General features: G+C 42.1%; 1 protein-coding gene across 1 annotated transcript in view; it reads right to left on the reverse strand.

Annotated features, from left to right (window-relative positions):
- Positions 1–27319, reverse strand: part of LOC127659863 (neural-cadherin-like) — a 422183-nt gene that overhangs the window by 38788 nt on the left and 356076 nt on the right. The window contains exons 30-31 of the mRNA XM_052149856.1: positions 23255–23435; positions 13363–13607 (exon numbers count right to left, since the gene is read on the reverse strand). Of these exons, the coding sequence (XP_052005816.1) occupies positions 13363–13607; positions 23255–23435 (426 nt within the window). The remainder of the gene's footprint in view (positions 1–13362; positions 13608–23254; positions 23436–27319) is intronic.

Genomic DNA, 27319 nt, shown 5'->3' on the forward strand with positions numbered 1-27319 from the left:
TTTCTCTGGAAGGGGAAAATGTTCTATGGCCCCTTTGACCAAGAGATTTTGCAGTTGAAACGCAGAGGACGGCGAACACATTTAATTCTGTAGCCTTTTTCTACTGTTCTTAGGACCTACAAAGAAATACCTGGCAGAAGTTTCCACGCTGCCAGGTTCTCTGAGATGGGTATTCATTTTGACACTTCCTTTTGAGGGGATGTCGATTGTTCCGTGTCCTGGACTAAGGCAGGAAGCAACGGTACACCCAACATTTCGTTGGAAGCCTCTTACTCCCGAAACACCAATGTGGGAATGGAGAGGTTTCGTGGGGGTAACTGGAGGGTAGAAGTGGTTGATACACGCGCCCTGTCCCGAGGGGGGCTACCCCCACAAGGCTGGGCACAAGACAGTCAGGGTTTTTGACTGTCTTGAGGTCTTGCTTTGGGGGCTTCCGAGGTTGACGAGCCAGTCCCCAGTCTCTACGAGGGGGAGCACGACTCGTCACGCTTTGTTTTTAAGCCTCCTTTCTAGAAGGACTGGGGTGGGGCTGAGTTGCCGACGGCCCCTCCCGCTGAGTGCGGCGAGGAAGGAATTGCCCGAAGGCTTCATTTTGCCTCCTGGAATCTGGTGTTAACTACATTCATAGCATCACCAAATAAGCCAGAAGGCGAAACCGGGGCATCGAGAAGGAAAACTTTGTCCTTGTCTCTGATGCCCAACAGGTTGAGGCATAAGTGTCTCACCCTGCTGACTAAAGCAGACATAGACCGGCCAATGGTGTGGGCCGTCTGCTTGGTTGCACGGAGAGACAGATCCATGGCATGACCTGCTGCCTGATAAGCCTTCTCCACAAGCGTGGAGGTGGTCCTGCACGGCTTTGTGGGGAGAGTGGGTCTTTTAAACGATGATGCCGAGCCAGGCGAGAGATAACCTGCAAGTGTCTCTTCAACCGGCAACATCACCGAATACCCCCATGCCTCAGCACCCACGATAGTCAAATATATAGATGTCGAGGACATGAAGACACGGGAAGTATAAGGTTTCCTCCATGAATGAGAGAGCTCGTCATGGAGGTCATCAAAGAAAGGAAGGGACTGATGAGGCATTCCCTTCCCTTGGCCTCCAGACAGAAATCTGTCCTCCAAATTGGAGCGTTTGGGGGTCTCTTGTTCGCGTAGCCAGTCTAACTGAAGCCTTGCCACTGCACGAGTAACCACCTCGAGTAATTCCTCTGATGATTATTATCATGCACGGAATGCTCGGAGGTGGGTAACTCAAAGTCTGCAGACTCAAGTTATTCACGGCCCAGCTCATGAATCGAAGAGGTGCCGGAGCGCTCTTCAGGATCACAGGAAGGACCAGCTGGATCTGGGTAGAGAGCGAGCGATAGGGACGGACCCGTCTCTCGCTCCTCAGCCAGGTCCATACGAGAGCCCCGCTATGGAAGTGTGGGCACTGACTCTCGGAAGTAAGCAAGACAAGTGCGAAGCATTTTGACTGAGAACAGATCGCAATGCTCGCATCCGCCCTGCCCCAACGCAAGAGCAGATGCAAGAGCAATGTCTTTGTCATTCTTTTTAGAAAAAAGACAAATGTTTCTGTGCACTGCCTAACAAAATTTAACTCCTAACAGAGGAATGTAGAAAGTTTCTGACAGGCTCAAGAAGCACAACACACACAGAATGATCTGAAGAGAAAATATCTGACGATGCACCTGTGACGCATCTATTTATAGCCCTGCTAAAGGTACATCCAATGATGTCATCAGCAGAGGCTATAAATTCTAGTCAATTTCATTGACGTGTTGCACACATATTCACAGCTGGTCACACCTAAAATTGTTCCCAAAGCGCTAAATCAGCAGAGCATCAAAGTGTAGCTTTTTGATAGGGAACTTGGATTTTGTGCCAAGTAATGAAACCAAGAATGAAAGACTAAAGACTCTTTTTTTTGTGGCCGTGGTAAGCGCAGCACTAAGCGCAAAGACGTGCTATGTCATATCCAATTTTCGTGAGTGTGTTTGCGATATTTCCTTTCATACGCATGGAAAATGTGGTTTAGAATGTGGGTGTAGGTTCCGTTAAAATTATAGTGAATGGAATATTATTAAACATTTTGATTAAGTGACACACAAATCATGGCTAGTATTAACAGTGATTGTATCAGCTTTCCAGGTTAGGCTGTGGATCGAGGGATTGTGTTTTTTTTGTTGTTTTTTTTTTTCACTTCTACCAATTTTGCTTTAAAATTGCAATGTTTTTATTAAAACACGAAAAACTTAAACCAAAAATATTTCTAAATTCAAATTACACTTCAATGAAACAAAAATATAATCAAAATAACAAAGTGGTAAAAAAATATATATATATAACGACCTCCCTTTTCAAACAGAATTTAGCCAGTTTTAATTCATTTAAATTATGCGTTGTGTATAGCAAAGCAAAAATATAATGTCCACACATGTAGATGTGGGATCACACGAGGTTAATGCACAAATGAACGCAAGTCCATATTTCTATTCTTGTAATTCTTGCATACAGTTCATTTACACTACCAACTTTTTATGAATGTGATGTCTTTGTTTATATTGCTGGTGTTTGAGGGAATTTACTATATATTAGAACACAATTGGTGCAATAACGGGAGAAGAACATAAAATTGGTGCTCTGTGTGTGAAATGTGGTCAAGCACATTTGTGCCTAGACTTAGCGAATACTTGCATGCAAATATAAAAAATTCACTGCCATGCCAATTGACTTGCATGGATGACTTAAAGCAAAGCATTAGCTCTCTTAAAATAGGGCCCTTAGTCTCTCTCTCTTTCTCACACTCACACTTATGATACATACGGCAGTTACCTGTGTCTCTGGATAGAATAATTTAGAGAAATCTGTGCTGTGCCTTTAAATGCTTCAAACAGGATTAGAATATAAAACAGCTGACATTTACTGCTATGCCCACCTGAACTAATTTATACAAACACACACAGAGACACATGCACTACAGAAAGATAAAACTGAAGTTTTAAAACTATCACACATCATTTAATGTTCTCCCCCTTCAACTCTTTCTCATCTATTGGCACACACAAGCACTTGGTCTTGAAGCTTGGCCTCAAATGTCCTCAGGTCTGAACAGAAGATCAAAGCAGTATATTTGCACTAACGTAGCTATGTCTCTGTGTGTGCATATTTCTTTGTGCATCATGGCCTCCACTGATATTTCCTTCAAGTTATAAAAAGACCCTCACCCCTTAAAGGCAGAGGTGATAGTCAGTACAATCATCATGTGCTAAAATCTAGGGATGTGCGAGACTAGTCGACTAAACGGTTCTGATGCTGCTAGTTGACAATGGAATTACTAGTCAGTTAATATTGCCCACCATTAAACTGATCAACATTTTAACACATTTACGTTTCGCTTTAGATTTTTACAGAGGCTGTGCTTAAATTACTGTCATTTTAAGGTTGCATATTTTAAATAGAATTCATAATACAAGATATCTGGAGCAGATACAAAGTTTAATTTCACTTCAGGCTGAGCGTGCTTCTTCCCTTTCTCACTCGCGGCACGTGCAGGAAAACGTCCTCTCGCTAGACAAGCAAACTCAGCAAAGTAGTTCGGTGGTGGTGTGGGAATCGGATTTCCAAATATTTGAAAGTCCCTATTAATGTTTTCAAGTTTTGAGTCTTCTTAAAATCTGTGTGTGCTTGCATGTTATTTTTACACTGTGCAGGCTTTTTCAAGTGCAGGATAGCCGCCTCAGGTGACCATGTTAACATGTTAATTTTGTTCATCAAAAAATATATGCTTTTGAGTAAGTATCCTAGAAAATGTCTCGGGTTACTTAAGTGTAACCCTTGTTCCCTGAAAAAAGCGGAATGAGATGCTGTGCTGAAAAAGTTTTGGGAACAGCTTTAGGTGTGACCAGCTGTGAATATGTGTGCAACACGTCAATGAACATTGACCGGAATTTATAGCCTCTGCCGGTGTAATCATTTGATGCACCTGCGGCAGGGCTATAAATAGATGCGTCACAGGCGCGTCGTCAGGTATTTTGTCTGAAGAGCAGTCCTGGGGCATCCCAGTGCGGCAATGAAGCGCAGCATCTTGTTACGCTTTTTCCGGGAACAAGGCTTACACTTAACTAACACGAACGTTCCCTTTTCAAAAAGCTACACTTCTGATGCTGCACTGAAAAGTGTATTGGGAACGAGAATACCCACGCCGCCGCACTGTGTCTGTCCGGACCACCTACGGTTGTGTAGTGTGCTCACAAGAGCGTGAGGTCTCAGACATGAGCTTGAGATGTCGACTCAAGGACATAAGAGCCCAGAGTAGCAGGAACATCCAAACATCACAAACATGCTGCAGAGGGAGACCTCTAGCCAAGACTTTAGAGGAGGCAATTCCTGATACCTACTGGCGAAGCTTAACTGCACGCCTCATAGGCCAGTAGCGTCCCTCTCCCATTGTGACATAGTCTGCTTTGTGGCGGCTGCCTCCCTGTTGCGGCCCCCATGGCAAAGAATTGTTGCCCTGACTTATGCCACTGGCTAGTGTGGTGGACATAAGTCTGAAGGGCACAGAGTGGACAAAGTCTGTGAAGTCTTTCCTGCTCCGGTGTTGTAAACGGCGGGGAGCAGCAGGCTTCGAGAGTGACCGGATTTAAGGTCAAGAAAGGCACCTCAGGCGGGTAGTCAGGATGAGGGTGCAAAATTGCTTTGGTCATTCCTGGGACAAACTCTAAACAGGCTGGCAAAACAGACAGAGCCTGTAGGTCCCCAATCCTCTTTAGAGAGGTAATCGCCATAAGAAACTGACTCAGAGAGAAGGGGAGACATTGCACTGTTTGTTGAGGTGAAGAGGTCCACTTCTCACCGAGATTTGTTCCAAGTAGAGGGAGCCTTAGCACTTAAAATGGCCTCGAAAACCTCTGGAGAAAGCCCTGTGTCCCTCAGTTGGTACCCCTCAGGGGTCAAACATGAAGGTTCCAAAATTCGCTCCGGGGATGAAATATTGTCCCCTGTGCCTGAGACATAAGGTCCCTCCTGTCGTTGGAAGCCTCTAACGCCCGAAACACCAGAGGCGGCGGGAATGGAGAGGTTTCAAGGAGGTACCGGGAGGGCCGGAGTGGATGATACACGCGCCCTGTCCCGAGGGGGGCTACCGCCACAAGGCTGGGTGCAAGACCGTCAGGGTTTCTTCCTCTTAGAAATTACTCCCTTGAGGTCTTGCTTTGGGGGCTGCTGAGGGCGACGAGCCTGTCCCCAGTCTTTATGAGGGGGAGCATGACTCGCCACTCTTTGTTTCCTTTCTAGCAGGACCGGGGCGGGTCTGGGTGGCCGACAGCCCCACCCCCTGAGTGCGGCGAGGAAAAAACTTCCCAAATGCTTCCTTGTGGCTTTTTGCCTCCTGGAACCTGGAGATAACTGTATTCATAGCGTCTCCAAACAGGCCAGAAGGCAAAACCAGGGCATCAAGGAGGAAATCTTTGTCCTTATCTCTGATGCCCAAAAGGTTAAGCCATAGGTGTCGCTCTGCGCTAACTAAAGCAGACATAGACCGGCCAATGGCACGGGCTGTCTGCTTGGTTGAACGGAGAGATAGGTCCGTGGCTCGACGAAGCTCAGAGAAAGCTTCTTCGTCGAGCATGGTACCCGCACTCCTTCAGCAGATCAGCCTGTTATGCCTGTAACACTGTCATAGTGTGCAGAGCAGCACCAGCCTGACCTGCTGTTTGATAAGCCTTCCCCACTAGCGTGGTGGTAGTACTGCATGGCTTAGTGGGGAGAGAAGGACATTTTAGGTATAATGCCAAACCCGGCGAGATAACCCGCAAGTGTCTCTTCAACCGGCAGCATCATCAAATACCCCCATGTCTCAGCACCCACGAGTAACCACATTGAGTAATTCCTCTGATGATTTACTATCATGCACGGAATGCTCGGAGGTGGGTAACTCGTAGTCCACAGACTCAAGAGATTAAAGGTCCCCCTCATGAACTGAAGAGGTACCGGAGCGCGCTTCAAGATCACGGGAAGAACCAGCTGGGTCTGGAGAGAGAGCGAGCGAGCGAAAGGGACGGACCCGTCTCTCGCTCGTCAGCCAGATCCATACAATAGCCCCACGAATGAAGTGTGGGCGCTGACTCTCAGAAGTAAGGCGAGCGCAAAGCATTTTGACAGAGAGAAGATGGCAATAAGCGCACCCGCCCTGCCCCAATGCGAGAGCAGCATCCTCTTCCCCCAAACAAACAAAGCAAAACTTATGTGTGTCCCTCTCAGCCATAGAGCGTAAACAAGGGAACATGCATCGTTTGCTCTGACTTTCAGTCATTCTCTCTTTTTTTATTTTTGAAAGAAGAGAAAGAAGAGAAAAGGTTTTCTGCGCACTGCCTAACAAATTCTAACTCCTAACAGAGGAAAGAAAGTTCTGACAGGCTCGTGAAGCACATAAACACAGAGTGATCTGAAGACCAAAAAATCTGACGACGCGCGTGTGACGCATCTATATATAGCCCTGCCGCAGGTGCATCCAATGGTTACACCAGCAGAGGCTATAAATTCTGGTCAATTTTCATTGACGTGTTGCACACATATTCACAGCTGGTCACACCTAAAGCTGTTCCCAAAGCGCTTTTCAGTGCAGCATCAGAAGTGTAGCTATTTGAAAAGGGAACGACTGTTTTAGGCAAGGTATTCCATTTTTTAATCTGCTGATTAAGAAGGCTTTTTTCAACGTCATGTTTAGAATCCATTAGGTTTATTGTTGGCAACATCATGGGCCTATTTAATTGAATTTTTTCCATAACTGTTATTGGATAACATTCTTTACCAAACAGCTGTCATATTAGATCAATGGCTAATGCACGACTGCACGCAGTGAAATACGTGCAACTTTTCAGCGCATATTTTTTCTCTTGTAGATTTGGCTTATCAACAATGTCCTGACTGTTTTAATGTGTTAAGTAACTTTTACTAGGTTAATTCCATTTAAAACAGGCTAGGTTGCTCTATTGGTCCTGCACAATTTTATTCAATTGTTTTCAATAAATATTTGCTAATGTTGATTCAGTGAATGCGTGTCATGTTCTATATTTAATGTACAATCATAATTCAAGGTGAGCACGTTGAAGTTTAATGCCCCTGGAATTATATTAATACATTAAGTATTTTAAAAGGGTTGATTAAACACTTTAAAAAATAATAATAATTTATACTGTTTTCTGAAGGTTGGTTACTTTTTAGAATAGTCGACAAGTTGACTTCTAAATTTTCATTTTCCGCACATGCCTACTAAAATTAATTACCAAGACACAGAGCAAAAGCAGACTCCATCAAATTCTTGAACATTTCCAATTTCTTTGCTTAAAATCAATCTAAGAGGAATCATGATACCTGATTGTTATACAGCAAACAGCAGCTAAAAAGGATCTGTGAACTTTGACACAAATGTTGGACCCACTCAAATCTGACTTTACACTTCACGACGCACATAACCAAGTTTTAAATACAACATGCATCAAATGATGCATAACTGTGGTTAGAGTCATAGAATGCATTATTCTGACCTTGTGCATACATGATACACACTTATACAATGTGTAATAATTTATATTACAAATGGCTTTGAGCCTCTTCAGGCTGTGACCAAACAGTAATGGTTAAAAGACCAGCCTGGACAACCCCTCTCGCTAATTTCAATTCACCCACTGTTACAGCTCACTCACCAAACTTTTTATTTGCTTGTCTATGTGTGTTAGATTAGTTTTATGTTGTAGATTAGCAATACAGTCTTGTTTTTATTCAAAGACTGTGAATACAACATTTTATTTTTGTATTGAAAATTTGACTGTGTATTTTATCAAATCATATTGGTCCCTTGAAATCTGTCGATCCTAAAGCTGTGTGCTCATAAACATTGTTTAAATCTAATTGTGATATTATTTTCAACCACATTTAAAGTATTATTACTCAATGAAATAAAATTATGTTCTGATCAACTCATTGCTGGCCAAAGACGTTGATCTTATGAAAAGATAAATTCTTATATTATCCCCCGAATCAAGATTCCCTTTGAGATAAATTATTTGCATTAGTTGTCGGAAAATGACACAGGAATAAGCTTAAAGCCATAAGGCTAACCATTATGTAAATTCCCTACATATAATTGGTGATGAATGCTGGCAGTTGTAAATATACCCTGTCACAAAGTCACTAATTCCCAACATATAATGGTTGTTGAATGCGCCCAAGATTCTTAAAGTAATTATTTACATATAAAATCCTACATCTGACAGTTCAATAATGAGGGATCTGACACTACAAATTCTATACATGAATCAATCTATTAGCACCTCAGCACACCTGTGTTTATATGTTGTATGTTTTCAACACATTATTGCAATGTAATGAACAGTGCCACACATTTAAAATTATAGATACAAAAGTGATGCACAATTCAACATTGAGTCGCAATGTAGACTATCTGAGTGTTAAATAGAAAGAAATGCTAAAAATGACATGTGAATTTTAACTTCTACAGCTTTTGAACACCTACAATGACAACTTCTACCTAAATCAAACACATTGTTTGACAGTTTCAAGACCACATATTGTAAATCAATGAAATTAGAAAAGGGGGGAAAATGGAGATGTGGAAATTAGAAATCCTTGGTCTTGGTTTAGTTGAAGAAGAAAAAAAATTTAAACCTTGAGATCCTTATGTAAGTGTAGAAAGTACAAATGGTACTTGAGCTTATTTTTTTTTAAAATCTCAGAGGACATATGACCAAAATTCAAGAAAGATTATGAACATGGAGTTCAAGAGACTTCACAGAAAGTCTCTATACTAAATTAAATTGTTCACAAAGGCATAAAAAAGGATGCCATGGGAGTCGAGGGAAGAGAGACTGTAAAAGAGCACTATAAACCAAAATCATTAAATTCCATCTTTTGAAAATGCAATGCATATACAGTTGAAGGCAGAAGTTTACATTAAAAAAGTAATTACATTTTTTTTTAACCACTCCACAGATTTAATATTAGTAAACTATAGTATTGACAAATTGTTTAGGACTTCTACTTTGTGCACGACACAAGTAATTTTTTTCACTTTTTGTTGACCATATCACAATTCTAGTGGGTCAGAAGTTTATATACACTAAGTTAACTGTGCCTTTAAGCGGCTTGAAAAATTCCAGAAAATGATGTGAATCCTTCAGATAATTAGCCAATCATATTCTGATAGGAGGTGTACTGAATTGGAGGTGTACCTGTAGATGTTTTAAGGCCTACCTTCAAACTTAGAGCCTCTTTGCTTGACATCATGGGAAAATCTAAAGAAATAAGCCAAGATCTCAGAAAACAACTGTGGACTTTCACAAGTCTGGTTCATCTTTGGGAGAAATTTCCAAATGTCTGAAGATACCATGTTCATCTGTGCAAACAATAGTATGCAAGTATTAACACCATGGGACCACACAGCCATCATACCACTCAGGAAGGAGATACATTCTGTCTCTTAGAGATGTGGTGCTAAATAGAGCAAATCAATCCCAAACAACAGCAAAGGACCTTGTGAAGATGCTGTATGAAACAGGTAGACGAGTATCTATATCCACAGTAAAACAAGTTCTAAATAGCGAAAACCTGAAAGGCTGCACAGCGAGGAAGAATCCACTGCTCCAAACCCACCATAAAAAAAGCCAGACTACAGTTTGCAAATGCACAAGGGGACAAAGATCTTACTTTTTGGAGAAATGTCTTTTGGTCTGATAAAATAAAAACTGAACTATTTGGCCATAATGACCATCGTTATGTTTGGAGGAAAAAGTGTGAGGCTTGCAAGTCGAAGAATACCATCTCAACCGTGAAGCATGGGGGTGGCAGCTTCATGTTGTGGGCGTTCTTTGCTGCCGGAGGGACTGGTGCACTTCCTAAAATAGATGGCATTATGAGGAAGGAAACTTATGTGGTTATATTGAAGAAACATCTGAAGACATCAGCCAGGAAGTTAAAGCTCTGTCACAAATGAGTCTTCCAAATGGACAATGACGACAAGCATATCTCCAAAGTTGTGGCAAAATAGCTTAAGGACAACAAAGTCAAGGTATTGTCGTGGCCATCACAAAGCCCTGACGTCAATATGAAAATTTGTGAGCAGAACTGAAAAAGCATGTGCGAGCAAGGATGCCTAAACACCTGAGGAATGGAGGAATGTTCCAAAATTCCAGCAATTTATTGTGAGAAGCTTGTGGAAGGCTACCCAAATCTATGACCCAAGTTCAACAATTTAAAGGCACTGCTACCAAGAACGAACAAAGTGTATGCAAACTTCTGACCTACTGGGAATGTGATGAAAGAAATAAAAGCTGAACTATGTCATTCTCTCTACTATTACTCTGACATTTCACATTCTTAAAATAAAGTAGTGATCCTAACTGACCTAAGACAGGTAATGTTTTCTACGATTAAATGTCAGGAATTGCGAATGTATTTGTTTAAATGAGTTTAAATGTATTTGGCTAAGGAGTATGTAAACCTCTGACTTCAACTGAAAACTGTGTGAATGTCAAATCTCCATATCATGATTGCTGTATAAAGATGTTTGACAGTCCACGTGTAACAGAGGTCAAACAATGCTTCTCTGTTGAGTGTTTTTAGGACAGTATTTTGTACTAATTTTGGGTCATCATGGAGTCAGTACCCAGCCCTTAAATATATATGTACACAGAGGTTTGTTATTTTAGACTACTTAAACATGGGACAGTATATTTCATATCTCTGAATCAGATTCCTCATATCAAAACTCCTACGCTGTCATCACCAAGTGCCAAATGTGAGTAAAATTCGCAAGTTGGCTAGTAACTTTATTAGGAACAACCACATTACATGGTTTTAACTTAATTATAAGAACTATAGTCTGATCTTTGCTGATGTAAGTGACAAAAGCGATTAGATCCAAAGACATAAGCCGTTTAAGAAAACATACTGTATGTCACAACTCACATGCATTCTAAAAACTTTTCCTGTTGTGTAAAATGTTTCATCAGTGGTTTATCTAGGATGACTAATGTGACACTACATACAGTATATGTGGAATATTTCTTGCATTACACCACCAAAACCAAATTATGAAGAACAATATCACGATGGATCTAAGATGGGTCAGAATAGGCTGACTGCGACGAGATGACCTGAAGATACAAGAAAGAATAGCTAAATAATTATATCGCCTTCAAGACTAAATTATGTGACGTCCATAATCATTTTGAGTCACTTTTACCCCCCAAAAAACATACAATGTGCGCTTAAAAAAAGGAAAGTCTTGGCTTTTCTAATGATGTGATTCTCATGTTTCTACTCCAAACCATTCCAGAGACATATCCATTTAAATATTGGCTGAGACTTTCCTTTTTACTTTAGTGCATAAAACAAAAAAATTGTTTCTGGGTCAAAGTGACAAAAAATTATGAAGCAGGTCACATATATTCTGTAATAGAATAATAAAAAATAGCCACTAAATTCATCTCAATTCACCTGCTACTGGTAAACATGGCAATAAGTTTCAGCCTGTGGAGGTAAATATTGATTGAATACACAGAGCAAACACTTGGCATTGCCAAAATAAACCACAATAAAGCCTAAAAGTAAATCCCTCCCCTCCGGTTCAGAGTCATCTCTCTGCATCTCTCTAGTCTACTCATGGGGTTCAATGGCTGAAACTTTCCTCTCTGCTGTTCCAGTGGAGATATGTTCGTCAGCAGTGGGTTGCTTTTCTGGGACTGGCATGTTATGTGGAGGCGTTGTGTTAGCAGAGAGTGCTAAACCTATTAACCGCCTTACAGCATGAAACAATCTTCTTAACACTGTGCCCAGGACTTTCATATGGTGTCGAGAGAGCTTGAATCTTTTATTCCTCTGAGTCCCATCTTGCCTCTCTTTGGCATTGCACCAAAAATACAGGATAGAACCCAGCAAAACAATGCAGAAATAAAGATGGAGGCAGAGAAAGGAGTGGACAAAAACCTTATGGGCTACTTAAATTTTTTTGCACTATTGAAATTCTCCACAAAACACTGGTGCATTGATCTCAATTTCCAGCCTGGCTTGGGTAAATAGAACAATGTGTGCCTACAAATCAAGTAATTAACACTTTAAAAAGCAACTGGAGCTGAGAATGAATAAGGTCATGTTAAGTCTATATTGGAACTAAACTGTGCGTAGAGGAAAATTATTGTTTGGTTCCCTTTGGCCTTGCCGAGCACAGCTATGCAGGGAGATGATGACGCTGGAATGAAGGGAGTTAATTTGTGTTTCACCTGTCATGATCATTGATTATTTAGACTGTGTTCTTTAGCGCGGTCAGACAATGGGTGCAAAACACAATGCATGATGACACAATGAATAGGTACCTTGGGCATATTTAAGGAATAAATACCAAACTCTTATAGCTCCTACATAAAAATCGGAAAAGGCATTTGAATAAATACATGGCACATAATCACAATATTAGAATATTTATGTGCTTACCACCAAAATATCTTTAAAAATACATGAGGGTCAGTGATTGTGGGGACCACAATTAATACTTCTGCAGCTGAAACAATGGGTGTACATGTTAATCGAAGACTCCTAAAAATATCTGCATGAAGGTGAGTTATGAATATGAAAGACATTACCATTAAACAAAATAATATTAATAACTATCCACTTTATATTAAACTGTTATTAAAGACTGTAAGCTTCAACAAAAGGGCATCGCAAAAGCACATAGTTAATTAGCTAATTTTAAGAGCAAAAATCACATTCATTAATGTTCTGAGTCACACTTCTATTAAGTGCCATAATTGCCATTATTAATAATTGTAGTTTATATGCTTAAGATAAGTAAGATGGATAAAAGGCAGGATAAATGCATTATAAAAATAACTATCATTAATATTATAACTTATATTAATTATAATGTAAAATAAGGCTGAATATATGTAGCACAGTAAACATGTTGCACAAGACGCACAGAAACACAGCAAAACAGGCAAGCACAAAGGGTAGTTCATTGAAAAACAAACCATTTTCTCACCCTAATGTCATTTCAATTCTGTTTATTCTTCACATTAAGCTATAATATGGCTACAGAAGATTGGAATATACTGAAAATTGCACAAGAATGGATTACTCTCAGGGTACTTATTTTATTTTTGGAGCTTGACAGTGTGCTAAAGAGCTCCTTTTGTGTTTGTCAAAGGAACAAAATGCCTATGGGTTAGGAATGAAATGATGCTGAGTAAATGATGAGAGAATTTTCATTTCTGGTTGAACAAACCCTTTAACATGCATCACTAGAGGGGTAAGAAAATTTTTTGGATATAGCTACCTAGGAGGGCCATAAAGCAGATGCATATGGCGAAGAGGGAACTGAAACTGAGCCCTACGTCATCTCGGTAAATGGCCAGAGTCACTTCACAGTGCCGGCCACGGTAGCCCTCTGGACATTGGCATGTGAATTTGGAGGGAGATTGTGCCACACATGTGCCCCTGTGACACGGGCGACTGGCACAGAGTGTGTACATACAGAACTTGCCAGTGGAGTTTGCCTTGACCATGTGTCCTTGGGGACACCTGGGATTGGAGACAAAGACAAAAAATAAAAGTCAAAGAGAAAATAATTTCTTTAAAATTAGTTTTAGCAAAACTTGTTTGGAAGCAATCAAATTACAATTCTGTTTGGTGAGGCAAGCAATTCAGAAAGTAAAAAAGCACTGATGAATATGAAAGGGAAACTTTTATCACTTTAACAAACTTTTTGTATAACAAAAACTTCCCACACTCACCTAACTTGTGTAAACACAAAATAGTTCACAGTGAACTGGTACATTTAAACTCCTGTGTGAATAAAATGAGCTCCACATCAAATATTGAATTTAACTTTGCCCGAGAGATCAGCAAAGTACAGATGGAGCACTAATAGAATTAAACATTTGAAGACTGAATACATGGTTAAAAATCTTGATTTTTCCTCTAAAAATCTTAACAGAAACACACACACAGCATAGAAACCCAATGTGACCTGCAGCCAGAACGGAGTATGCTTAACAAACTCATATACAGGTGAAACTCGAAAAATTAGAATATCGTGCAAAAGTTCATTTATTTCAGTAATTCAACTTAAAAGGTGAAACTAATATATTATATAGACTCATTACAAGCAAAGTAAGATATTTCAAGCCTTTATTTGATATAATTTTTATGATTATGGCTTACAGCTTATGAAAACCCCAAATTCAGAATCTCAGAAAATTAGAATATTGTGAAAAGGTTCAGTATTGTAGGCTCAAAGTGTCACACTCTAATCAGCTAAACACCTGCAAAGGGTTCCTGAGCCTTTAAATGGTCTCTCAGTCTGGTTCAGTTGAATTCACAATCATGGGGAAGACTGCTGACCTGACAGTTGTGCAGAAAACCATCATTGACTCCCTCCACAAGGAGGGAAAGCCTCAAAATATAATTGCAAAAGAAGTTGGATGTTCTCAAAGTGCTGTATCAAAGCACATTAATAGAAAGTTAAGTGGAAGGGAAAAGTGTGGAAGAAAAAGGTGCACAAGCAGCAGGGATGACCGTAGCCTGGAGAGGATTGTCAGGAAAAGGCCATTCAAATGTGTGGGGAGCTTCACAAGGAGTGGACTGAGGCTGGAGTTACTGCATCAAGAGCCACCACACACAGACGGGTCCTGGACATGGGCTTCAAATGTCAAACGTCTTACCTGGGCTAAAGAAAAAAAGAACTGGTCTGTTGCTCAGTGGTCCAAAGTCCTCTTTTCTGATGAGAGCAAATTTTGCATCTCATTTGGAAACCAAGGTCCCAGAGTCTGGAGGACGAATGGAGAGGCACACAATCCAAGATGCTTGAAGTCCAGTGTGAAGTTTCCACAGTCTGTGTTGGTTTGGGGAGCCATGTCATCGGCTGGTGTTGGTCCACTGTGCTTTATTAAGTCCAGAGTCAACGCAGCCATCTACCGGACATTTTAGAGCACTTCATGCTTCCTTCAGCAGACAAGCTTTATGGAGATGCTGACTTCATTTTCCAGCAGGACTTGGCACCTGCCCACACTGCCAAAAGTACCAAAACCTGGTTCAATGACCATGGTATTACTGTGCTTGATTGGCCAGCAAACTCGCCTGACCTGAACCCCATAGAGAATCTATGGGTCATTGCCAAGAGAAAGATGAGAGACATGAGACCAAACAATGCAGAAGAGCTGAAGGCCGCTATTGAAGCATCTTGGTCTTCCATAACACCTCAGCAGTGCCACAGGCTGATAGCATCCATGCCACGCCGAATTGAGGCAGTAATTAATGCAAAAGGGGCCCAAACCAAGTACTGAGTACATATGCATGATTATACTTTTCAGAGGGCCGACATTTCTGTATTTAAAATCCTTTTTTTTATTGATTTCATGTAATATTCTAATTTTCTGAGATTCTGAATTTGGGGTTTTCATAAGCTGTAAGCCATAATCATCAAAATTATATCAAATAAAGGCTTGAAATATCTTACTTTGCTTGTAATGAGTCTATATAATATATTAGTTTCACCTTTTAAGTTGAATTACTGAAATTAATGAACTTTTGCACGATATTCTAATTTTTCGAGTTTCACCTGTAGAGTGAGAATAGGGCAGCCTGTTGGCAAGTCAGAGACAATACCTGAAGTTATTCAAAATCACTCACAAACAAACACACACAACAGCTCTAGTGGGCATTGCAGAGGGAGAAGTTTGGATGGGTCCATGGCGAAAAGCAGCCCACACGAATCATGCAACAGTCTTTGGCTTAGGCATGTTTACAGACAACCCCAGGGCCAAGGTGCAGGAAAGGCTTAGCTAAGTAGAGCCCCCTACAGCATTTGTTTGTGTGTTTGTGTGTGTGTTACATAGTAAGGATTAGAGAAGACTTCACAGCAGTGAATTGAGGCTTGTTTACAGGAGAATGTGAGAGTGTGTGTGGGAAACGTATCAGGCTACTTAACTGTAACCCCTGTTCCCTGATAAAAGCGGAACGAGATGCTGCGCTGAGTTAGCGCTTTGGGAATAACTTTAGGTGTGACCAGCTGTGAATATGTGTGCAACACGTCAATGAAAATGTATTGGAATTTATAGCCTCTGCCGGTGACATCATTGGATGCACCTGTAGCAGGGCTATAAATAGATGCGTCACAGGTGCATCATCACGTATTTAGTCTGAAGAGCAGTCCTGGGGCATCCCAGTGCGGTAATGAAGTGCAGCATCTCGTTCCGCTTTTATCAGGGAACAGGGGTTACAGTTAAGTAACCCGAGACATTCCCTGTCAAAAAGCTACACTTATGAGTTAGCGCTTTGGGAACGAGAATACCCATGCCGCCGCACTGTGGATTCCCGGACCCCTTACGGTTGTGTAGTGTGCTCACAAGAGCATGAGAAGTCTCAGACATGAGCTTGTGATGTTTACTCAAGGACATAACAGCCCGGAGTAGCATGAGCATCCAAACTATAAAATCTTATGAATGTGTGCAGAGAGGACCAGCCTGCCGTATCACAAACCTGCTGCAGAGGGACACCTCTAGCCAAGACTTTAGAAGAGGCGACCCCTCTGATATCTACTGGCGAAGCTTCACCACGCGCCTCGTAGGCCAGGGCAATAGCGTCCCTCACCCAGTGCGACATAGTCTGTTTGGTGGCGGCTGCCCCCCTGTTGCGGCCCCCATGGCAAATGAATAGTTGCCCTGACTTATGCCACTGGCTAGTGGACATAAATCTGAAGGGCACGGACTGGACAAAGTCTGTGAAGTCTTTCCTGCTCCGGCGTTGTAAACGGCGGGGAACAGAAGGCTTCGAGAGTGACAGGATCTAAAGTCGAGAAAGGAACCTTAGGCAGGTAGTAAGGGTGAGGGTGCAAAATTGCTTTAGACATTCCTGGGGCAAAATCTAAGCAGGCTGGCAAGACAGACAGAGCCTGTAGATCCGCAATTCTTTTTAGAGAGATGATTGCCATTAGAAAAACCATCTTGAGAGTCAGAAGTATATCAGACGCTGACTCTAGAGGTTCGAGGGGGTCTCAACCAAACCTTCAAGGACTATTGCCAAGTCCCATGAAGGGGTCCTGGTCCTAGCAGGAGGCCTCAGTCACAAAGCGCCACAAATGAAGCGAGCGAGAAGAGGATGTCTCCCCAATGGCACCCGTCAATCATATAGACCCTGAGAGTGGCGGGGCATGTGCCTGCTGACAATTTTTCCTGCAGAAAGTCCAGAACTGAAGCAATCTGGCAATTAACTGGATCTGCATTATGTGCACTGCACCATCTTTCAAAGACACCCCATTTTTCGGCATAACATCTTCTAGTAGAGGGAGCCGTAGCATTTAGAATGGTCTGAATTTAGAATGGTCTGCATTTAGAATTTTCACTTCAGGTGAAATCCCATTGTCCCTTAGTTGGTACCCTTCAGGGGCCAAACATGAAGGTTCCACAACTCAGGCCGGGGATGAAATATTGTCCCCTGTGCCTAAGACAGAAGGTCCCTCCTGTCCGGAATTGCACAAGGTGAGCCATCGAGGAGAGACATTATCTCCGAGAACCATACCCCTTTCGGCCAGCACGGCACTATCAGTAAGAGGCAGGAGCCTTGCTGGCAAACTCTGGCCAAGACTCCCGGGAGCAGAGACACTGGGGGAAATGCATATAGGCGCTTTCTGGGCCATGTATGCACCATCAAGTCCGGAGTTTCCACTCCACATCGGTATTTTCTTTCTGGACAATAAATCTGCTCCCATATTCAGACATTCAGGGATATAAACTGCCCTGAGTGACAGGAGCCTACCCTGGGCCCAAAGGAGAATCTGACGTCCCAGAGTATTCAGCTGACGTGAACGTAGACCTCCTTGATGATTTATGTAAGAGACTGCTGCTGTGTTGTCCACCTGCACCAGGACATGGCAGCCTCTCAAATGCTGGAGGAAGTATTTCAGGGCCAGAAATACAGCCATCAACTTGAGGCAGTTGATGTGCTAATCAAGCTGATTACTCTCTCATTCCCCTTGAGCTGGACGACCACTTAAGACCGCTCCCCAGCCCATCAGGGAAGCGTCTGCCTGCGACGACAAGATGTTCCTAGAGTGTGACCCAGAGTAAGAAACCGGGGTCTGAACCACATAGAAAGGGAATTAAGCGCACGGCGCGTATACCTTATTAGCCTTAGGGGACTGGCCCTTGGATGAAATCCCCTAGCTTTTAGCCACAACTGAAACAGTCTCATGTGCAGAAGGCCCAAAGGGATCACAGAGGACACAGACGCCATAAGACCTAGTATTTGTTGATACTGACAAACAGTGCAACCTTGGCCTAGCCTGACTTTGCTCAGGGTGTTCTGAATTGACATGATTTGAGCGGGAGACAATTGTGCCTGCATCATGATCGAATTCCATATAACTCCAAGATAGATAATTCCCTGAGTGGGAGAGAGAACGTTCTTTTTGACGTTGAGCCTCAGACCCAGAGAAACCAGATGAGCTAAGACAATATCCCTGTGCTGAACTGCCAGTTCTTGACACTGTGCTAGTATCAGCCAGTCGTCTACGTAATTCAGAATGCAGATGCCCCGGAGTCGCAAAGGAGCCAGTGCTGCATCCATGTATTTCGTGAATGTGCGGGGTGATTGGGCTAGGCTGAACGGAAGATCCCGATATTGGAAGACTTCGCCCCCCGAAAGTGAACCTCAGGAACTTCTTGTGCTGTGGCAAAATTTCTATATGAAAGTATGCGTCCATGAGATCGATCGTGACCAGCCAATCGTGATGTTGTATTTGTGACACAACCGTCTTGATAGTTAGCATCTTCAGCTTGAATGCCCTGACTGAGCAATTCAAGCCTTGAAGATCTAAGATCGGACGCAACCCCCCACCCTTCTTGGGAACCAGGAAGTATTTGCTGTAATAACCTGACTCTTTCTCTGGAAGGGGAACATGTTCTATGGCCCCTTTGACCAAGACATTTCGCAGTTCTTTCCACAGTAGACATGCCTGCTCCGGTTTCACGGTAGTTGAACCACACCGTTGAAATGCGGAGGGCGGTGAGCGAATTTAATTATGTAGCCTTTTTGTACTGTTCTGAGTACCCACATAGAAATACCTGGCAGAAGTTTCCACGCTGCAGGTTTTCTGAGATGGGTATTCTGTTGAGGAGATGTCGAGTGTTCCGCGTCCTGGACTAAGGCAGGAAGCCTCAAACTCTCGATACACCAGAGGTGGCGGGAATGGAGAGGTTTCGTGGGGGTACTGGGAGGGTCAAATTGGATGATACACGCGCCCCGTCCCGAGGGGGGCTACCCCCACAAGGCTGGGCGCAAGACCGTCAGGGTTTAGAGGGCTTAGAAATTACTCCCCTGAGGTCTTACTTTGGGGCTGCTGTGGGCAACGAGCCTGTCCCCAGTCTTTATGAGGGGGAGCATGACTCCCAACGCTTTGTTTCTGAGCCTCCCTTCTAGAAGGACTGGGGCGGGTCTGGGTGGCCGACGGCCCCATCCCCTGAGGAAGGAACTGCCCGAATGCCTCCTTGTGATTTTTCGCCTCCTGGAACCTGGTGATAACTATATTCATAGCATCAACAAATAAGCCAGAAGGCGAAACCGGGGCATCAAGAAGGAAAACCTTATCTCTGATGCCCGACATGTTGAGCCATAAGTGTCTCTCCGTGCTGACTAAAGCAGACATAGACCGGCCAATGGCACGGGCCGTCTGCTTGGTCGCACGGAGAGATAGATCCATGGCTCTTCAAAGCTCGGAGAAAGCCTCTTCGTCGAGCGTGGTGCCCGCACTCAGGTCCTTCAGCAGATCAGCCTGGTATTCCTGTAACACTGCCATAGTGTCCAGGGCAGCACCAGCCTGACCCGCTGCCTGATAAGCCTTCCCTACTAGCGTGGAGGTCGTCCTGAACGGCTTTGTCAGGAGAGAGGGTCTTTTCAACGAATACCCCTGTGTCTTAGCACCCACGATAGTCGAATATATCGACGTTGAGGGCACGTAGACACGGGAAGTATAGGGTTTCCTCCATGAACGAGAGAGCTTGTCATGGAGGTCATCAAAGAAATGAAGGGACTGATGAGGCGTTCCCTTCCCCTGGCCACCAGACAGAAACCTGTACTCCAACTTGGAGCGTTTGGGGGGGTCTCTTGTTCACTTGGCCACCGCATGAGTAATCACCTCTAGTAATTCCTCCGATGATTTATTATCATGCCTGGAATGCTCGGAGGTGGGTAACTCAAAGTCCACAGACTCAAGAGATTCAAGGTCCCCCTAATGAATCGAAGAGGCACCACAGCGTGCTTCAGGATTATGGGAAGGACCAGCTGGATCTGGGGTGAGAGCGAGCGATAGGGACGAACACGTCTCTCGCTCCTCAGCCAGATTCATACTGGAGCCCCACGATTGAAGTGTGGGTGCTGATTCACGGAAGTAAGCAAGATGAGTGCAAAGCATTTTGACTGAGACTGATCGCAATGCTCGCGATCCCGCCATGCCCCAACACGAGAGCAGCATGCTCTTCCCCCAAACATACAAAGCAAAACTTATATGTGTCCTCTCAGCCATAGAGCGTAGACAAGGGAACACACAACGCTTGCTCTGTCTTTCAGTCATTTTCTTTTTAATTCCGGTCAATTTTTATTGACGTGTTGCACACATATTCACAGCTAGCCACACCTAAAATTGTTCCCAAAGTGCTAACTCAGCACAGCATCATAAGTGTAGCTTTTTGACAGGGAACAGATTCTGTTTACACCTGGTATTAACAACAGTCTCCGGTGATCTGATCACAAGTGGTCAGCCGAGATAGTTTTCTGTTTACACCTGCTTTAAAAGCATCTTCAGTGACCGATTTTGATTGGATTTCTCAAGGACAGGGTCCTGTGTCTACTTACAGTAAATCACTTTAGTAAGTGATTTACTGTAAGTAGACACAGGACCCTGTCCTTGAGAAATCCAATCAAAATCGGTCACTGAAGATGACTGAAGACGTCATTGTTACTGCATGTTGATGTCAGATAAACTGAAAATGTGCCATGAAGTATTATGCATTTATTTATGGGCTTTTCCAAGATTTTCAATCAGTTGGTTGTTGATGTTGATTTTTTTTATTATTGTTTGTTTGTTTATCAGCTAACCCTTCCGGAGCAAACGTCTCATTCCCTGGGTCGTCCATCTCAGGAACGCTTGGCTATGAGTGGCGCCCTGACCCGGAGAACCAATTGTCTATCCGTAAGGGGTGAGTGGGGGGTTGTCCCGCTCCGCACTCAATGCGTTCCGTGCAAGCCTAGCGGACATCTGCGCGTCAGGCTCAGACTGAACGAGCAGACCCGGAGGTGGCAGCCCAGTCAAGTCATCAGCATCAGACGGCGCATTGATGCTCTCCGATGCATCGGCGAAATCAATATCCAGCTTGCGGGGTCTGAGGGAGTAAACAGACTGGCTGTGAGGTGAGCCGCTCTCACCTCGAGCACGAACAGAAGCAAATGAGCGTGCTGGGGGGGCGGGTGGTTTGTGGGGATTTACTCGGCGAAACAGAGCCCTCTGTACGCCCCAAATCGCATTCATCGCCTCGGCTCGGGGGGCGGCTGAATTGGCTTTCTCTTTCTCTTTTAGAAACGCTGTCGAAGCGCCCAGGGGCAAAGCTGCACTGTTTTGCAGAGATGGAGAAAGCCGCTGATATGCGCCACAGCATACGCTCTGTAGAGATGAAGTGAACAGTCAGTGAATACAGCTGATCACACAACCGTTCGGCTCCGAACTAAATTTTGAATGGACAAATGCATTTCCCTCCCTTTATACCCGTATGTCCGGGGGCGGAACATGCTAATTCTGTCTGCCAATTTCTCATTGGCCTTTTCTTAAGTTCAGAGATGCGCGAGGCTCTCAAGAGAGACCCCTAGTGTCGCTTCTTCAACACAACATCGAAGTGAGCGACAGGCGGGGAAAGAGAATATATTGTTGGAAATGAATGGAAGTATTTAAAGTAACCAATAATATGCTAGAAAAAAATTAGAAAACTGTCATTAATGTTATATTTGTAGACACTGAATTGGTATGATGGACAGATGAGCAGTAGGTAGATGATTATTTTGTAGTATAATTTTCAACCACTTCCAGTATGTCAGTGATGGTGTTGAAAACCAAAGGTTTCCAAATCAGACAAAAATAGGAGATAATAAAAGGGCTTTGATGTATGAGGTGGGAAAATATAATTGGTTGGAGGCTTAATATGTCCCTAATGTTATGGAGTATTCAGACAATTAATAAAAGTATTAATTAAATGTAGTTGAAAAACTTAAAATACATATTACCGAATCCCAGGAATGACTCACATGTATTATATGAGTGTGATCAGTGGCAGCTGCAGCTGTTTGGCCATACGCACTGTGTGTAACCCAAGTGCTCCAACTGACCTGAGAAACACTCAGAATATTTCATCAATCATGAATTGTGTCCCGTATTTCTGTTGGCGAATGAATAATCATTTTGAGTTCTTTTCAGTGAATTGGCCAAATGGGCTTGCAAATCAGTCTGAGTCAAGTCATGATTCAGTACAATTTGTTCGGAGCGCTCTCTCACGGAATCATTTGGAGCGGTTTCTCAAACGGCAAAACTGTATCGGGATATTTAAGAACACAGAACAAACAGCGCTGGATACGGTTGAAATGTATATACAATCAACTGAAACAAAAGCCAGGCTGTCTTTTTGAGAGATAACTTTGAGAAACTTCAACTAGTGCTGTGTCATATGAACAAGGGGCTGTTCACACCGAATGTGTTGATAGGTCCACTCGTGCTATTTATCAATCGTTTTCCATGCAAACATTCGCTAGATTAATGTCTTTGACAACTGCGTCACTTTTCAATTCTTCAACTTATAAAAATGCCTATTGAGACACTTGTGTTCTGCTCTATTCGTTGTGGTGTGTTTTGCTTTTTTTTAGCATGAGAACAAATTTGTTCTGAATGGTTACTGGAAGAAATGCCTTAGCCAATAGTTACATGAATGCTACGCATACACAAGAAAATAATAATAAAAAAAAAATAAATGCTTCTCTCAAAGTCACCAACGTTTAATGTTTTGATGTTGTTTTTGCTAAAAAGAACAAACAAACAAAAAAGACCCTAGATATAAGGTTGCATTAAGCAGATTTCAGAGCATACACTCAGATTAAATTCCTGCAGGCACCCATGAGTGTGATTGTTTGTGTACCTGCACTCATGGATTCTCCACAGGTCCACACATGTGAATGGGGGACTGCATTGGTTTTTCCTGCAGGAGTCGGAGGAACAGCCCAGAGAAACACCCTGGGAACTGAGCACTGACACCACCTCTCTGGTCTGACCGTCCAGAGGAATATACCGCCCATTGAGCCTCAGGTCACGCATACAGCCTGTAAGAAACAATGATTTCACACAAAGTAATCTTCTTTCCACAATACAAATACAGCAGAAACTGTGAATCCTCCTCTTACAGGTACATCATGTACACAAAAACACACACTTAGACAAAGTTAGCCTGACATAATGCACACATCCACACATGTCCTTAGCTTTTAAGTGCTTTTAGAGTGCATTTAATAAACACAAAAAGGATGTGCCCAAGGCTAACTAGTTCAGCGGTATGCATGCTGTGCACAGGGAATATTTCACCTCCACTCTCCTCCTCTGTTTCTCTTCTCTTTCATGTCACATTGTCATTGTCTCCCTTTCTCCATTGTCTGTTTCATGCAAGCTATACTCCCCTCTACACCGAAGGTGCATTTGAGCCTATTATTTATTCATTATTACCAATACAATAGTGTGCAATCATTACGGATAGAGCAATTGTGGTATGAATTGTTAAAGCTATACAGATTTGTCTGGCACACTTTCAGAATAATGCACACACTAAGTCCTTTTGCTGACTGAAGTTATTTGGATGTAGTGGTAAAAGGTGAGTCTGCTTCAATATGCTCCGATATAACTGAGTGATTGAATTTCTAATCATGGGACACAGCATTTGTGTTAACTTAAAATGTCATGCTGAAGTTTTCCACAGCTCTCCATGCACATTTTCACAATTGATTCTATTCCACTTATTGTAATCAATTAAACTATTGTAACCAGCTCAAAAAGACTACAAGCTCTGAAAATGGTAGCAATGGGATTGAACAATCAGGTTGCGTTTTTCTGAGCTGTTTTGAAAGTAAACTTACAGTGTGATCGTTTTGAGTGCGATCGTCATGAGGCTAATTAGTCAATTCTCTGTTGTGTGTGCCATGTTTAATTTCATGTAGAGACAGAACAGGATAAGACACAAACTATACTATACACTACTTATTTTCCAAAGTAACATAATGCATTTAGACATTACATTTTATACATACACAAGTTTGCCAACAAGGGAGAGGGCTTGAGCTTGAGACTAGACTCAGCTGCATAATAAATTAAGTTATTAATGAATGCATATATATATATATATATATATATATATATATATATATATATATATATATATACATACATCAAACTCAAACTGGTCTCATGAAAATGACAATGAGTTCTCGGTTCTTCAGTGGCCTTCCCAGTCACCGAATCTGAATCAAGAAGAACACATTTGGGATGTGGTAGAATGGGAGATTCACAGCATGGGTGTGCAGCTGACAAATCTGCAGAAATTGTGTGATACAATCATGTCAACATGGACCAGATTCTAAAAAGAATGTCTCATCTTGTGGAATCCATGCCATGATGAACTGAGGCTGTATTGAGAGCAAAGGGAGGCCCTAACCAGTATTATTATAGTGTTCTTAATAAGTGGTCAATGAGTGTTTATATATACTATGTATATATGTCCAGGGGCGGGAGATGCAAATTCTGTCTGCCAATTTCTCATTGGCCTTTTCTCAAGTTCAGAGGTATGCAAGGCTCCCAAGGAAGACCCCTTGTGTCACTTCATTTGATACAACGTCGAGTGAGTGACAGAAGGGGAACATTACCCACCCCATTACACCACCGCCACCAGCCTGAACTGTTGCCACAAGGCAGGTTGGGTCCATGGATTCATACTGTTGGTGCCAAATTTTTTCAGTATTCAACTGTCCAGTTTGTGTGAGCCTGTGCCCACTGCTGCCTCAGCTTTCTATTCTTGACTGACAGAATTAGAACCTGTGATGGTCTTCTGCTTTTATAGCCCATCCACCTAAAGGTTCGACCTGTTGTGCATTCCGAGATGCTATTATGTTCACTATAATTGTACAGTGTGGTTATATTTGTTACCGTAGCCTTTACAACAAGAAATTATGTCTCTTTTAAGACAGACATTATAAATACGAATGGCTTTTGAGTGCAGAAAAGAAAGGGCAAGTTAAAAGTCATGAAATGTGTTTACATCCAACAAAAACAATTATCAAAACCTAGCCTTGTTTATTACACTACTTACACACATAAACCTACTGACATTAAAAAAGTGGTTAACAAACATTGGCATATTCTTCAGAGTGACCCCTTCTATAAAATACACTTTTAGATTCTCCACTAATCACCTACAAAAGAGCAATGGACATTAGAGATAGAGTGGTGAGAGCTTGCTCTCCAAAGTAAACTTCTATTAGTACCCTCACAGGCTAGGTACCAATTGGTAATTTTAAATGTGGGAATTGCATAAACTGTCAATACACAAAATGTGAAAAGTTTTAGCCACCATGTAAATAACATTGTAAAAATAAACAGTTTTAACTAAAACGTTATTTATTTGATTCAGTGCCTGTGTAATAGGGTGTTTGTTGAGGAAACTTCCCACCCCCATCACATAACATAGAAGTGCCATTAGAAGAGGGGGTTTGACTAACCCCATATAGAGGAATTTTAGGGAATTTAACCACCCAATATCTTCCTTTTTGTTTTTCGGCATTGATGTGATTAAATCTTCTGCCAATGGTGGTAATATGGATCAGATTAGAAAACGAAGGGAGGAAAATTTGAGGAGATTTGGTGATAAATTATTTTTTATAATTTTCCACATTTTATGTTTTTTTATTTTATTTTGTTTAGAAGTCTATTGGTTTTGTATTTGCAGGTCTTGTATTAAGTTTTTTTCTAGTGAATTGTCTCCATGATGTGTAATTTGATGGGTGTGGTTTTCTTATTGACCTACTCTTTTGCCTAAAAACTGAAACTGCAGTTCGCTGATTGATAGATGAGATTATCCTGTCCATCTCATTGGCTAGATGATATTCTTGTATGTATTTAAATAACTGCTTTGTATCTGCTCTGTTCTTACTTTGTAATCTCTGATGAAGGCTTGTGTGCAGAAACGAGTTTTTTTTTTTATCTAATACATTTTTTGCTGGATTTATCTTCTTCAGTTGTACTTTGTCTTCTCCGTGCACCTTGTCTGTAGGTGAAGTTGCACCAGACTGATACTCCACCTACCATAGCTTTTCTGTCAGCTCGAACCAGTCTGCCAATTCTCCGTTGACCTCCATCATAAACAAGGCATTTCCGTCCGCAGAACTGCTGCTCACTGGATGGTTTTTGTTTTTTGGAGACATTCTAAGTAATCTCTAGAAACTGTTGTGTGTGAAAATCCCAGGAGATCAGCAGTTACAGAAATACTCAAACCAGCCCATCTGGCACCAACAATCATGCCACAGTCGAAATCACTGAGATCAAAAATGTTCCCCATTATTTTGGTTGATGTGAACATTAACTGAAGCTCTTGACCCATATCTGAGTGATTTTATGCATTGCACTGCTGCCACACGATTGGCTGATTAGATAATCACATGAATAAGTCAGAGTACAGGTGTTCCTAAAAAAGTGCTCAGTGAGTGTCTATATACTGTATATATATATATATATATATACACACACACACACACACACACACACACACAGACATTTTCATTGTACAGCAAATCAAAATTTGGATGCATTTGCAAGTGATTCACTCCCATTGTGGAGGGTTGCACAAAAGTAAAAGGTTCGAAGATCAATATTGGGATTTTAAGAATGGATATCTGAATGATTCAGATGAAGACAGAAATTAATCAGAAAATCTATATTTCTACCCATCCCTATTATACACATTCCCTAGTGGTCCTCTATCTCATCTATTAGCGCTTGGCGCTAACAACAATGAGGCCATGGGCTCAATTCCCAGTGAATGTATGAACTGCTAAAATAGGTACTTTGAATTCACTGTAAAAGTGTCTGCCAAATGCATAAATGTAACAAATTCTCTGGAAATCAAACCCATGACTGGCATTGTTATCACCATCCTCTAGCAGCTGAA

The sequence above is a fragment of the Xyrauchen texanus genome, chromosome 1 (genome assembly GCF_025860055.1).
Source record: "Xyrauchen texanus isolate HMW12.3.18 chromosome 1, RBS_HiC_50CHRs, whole genome shotgun sequence".
NCBI classification, from domain to species: Eukaryota; Metazoa; Chordata; class Actinopteri; order Cypriniformes; family Catostomidae; genus Xyrauchen; species Xyrauchen texanus.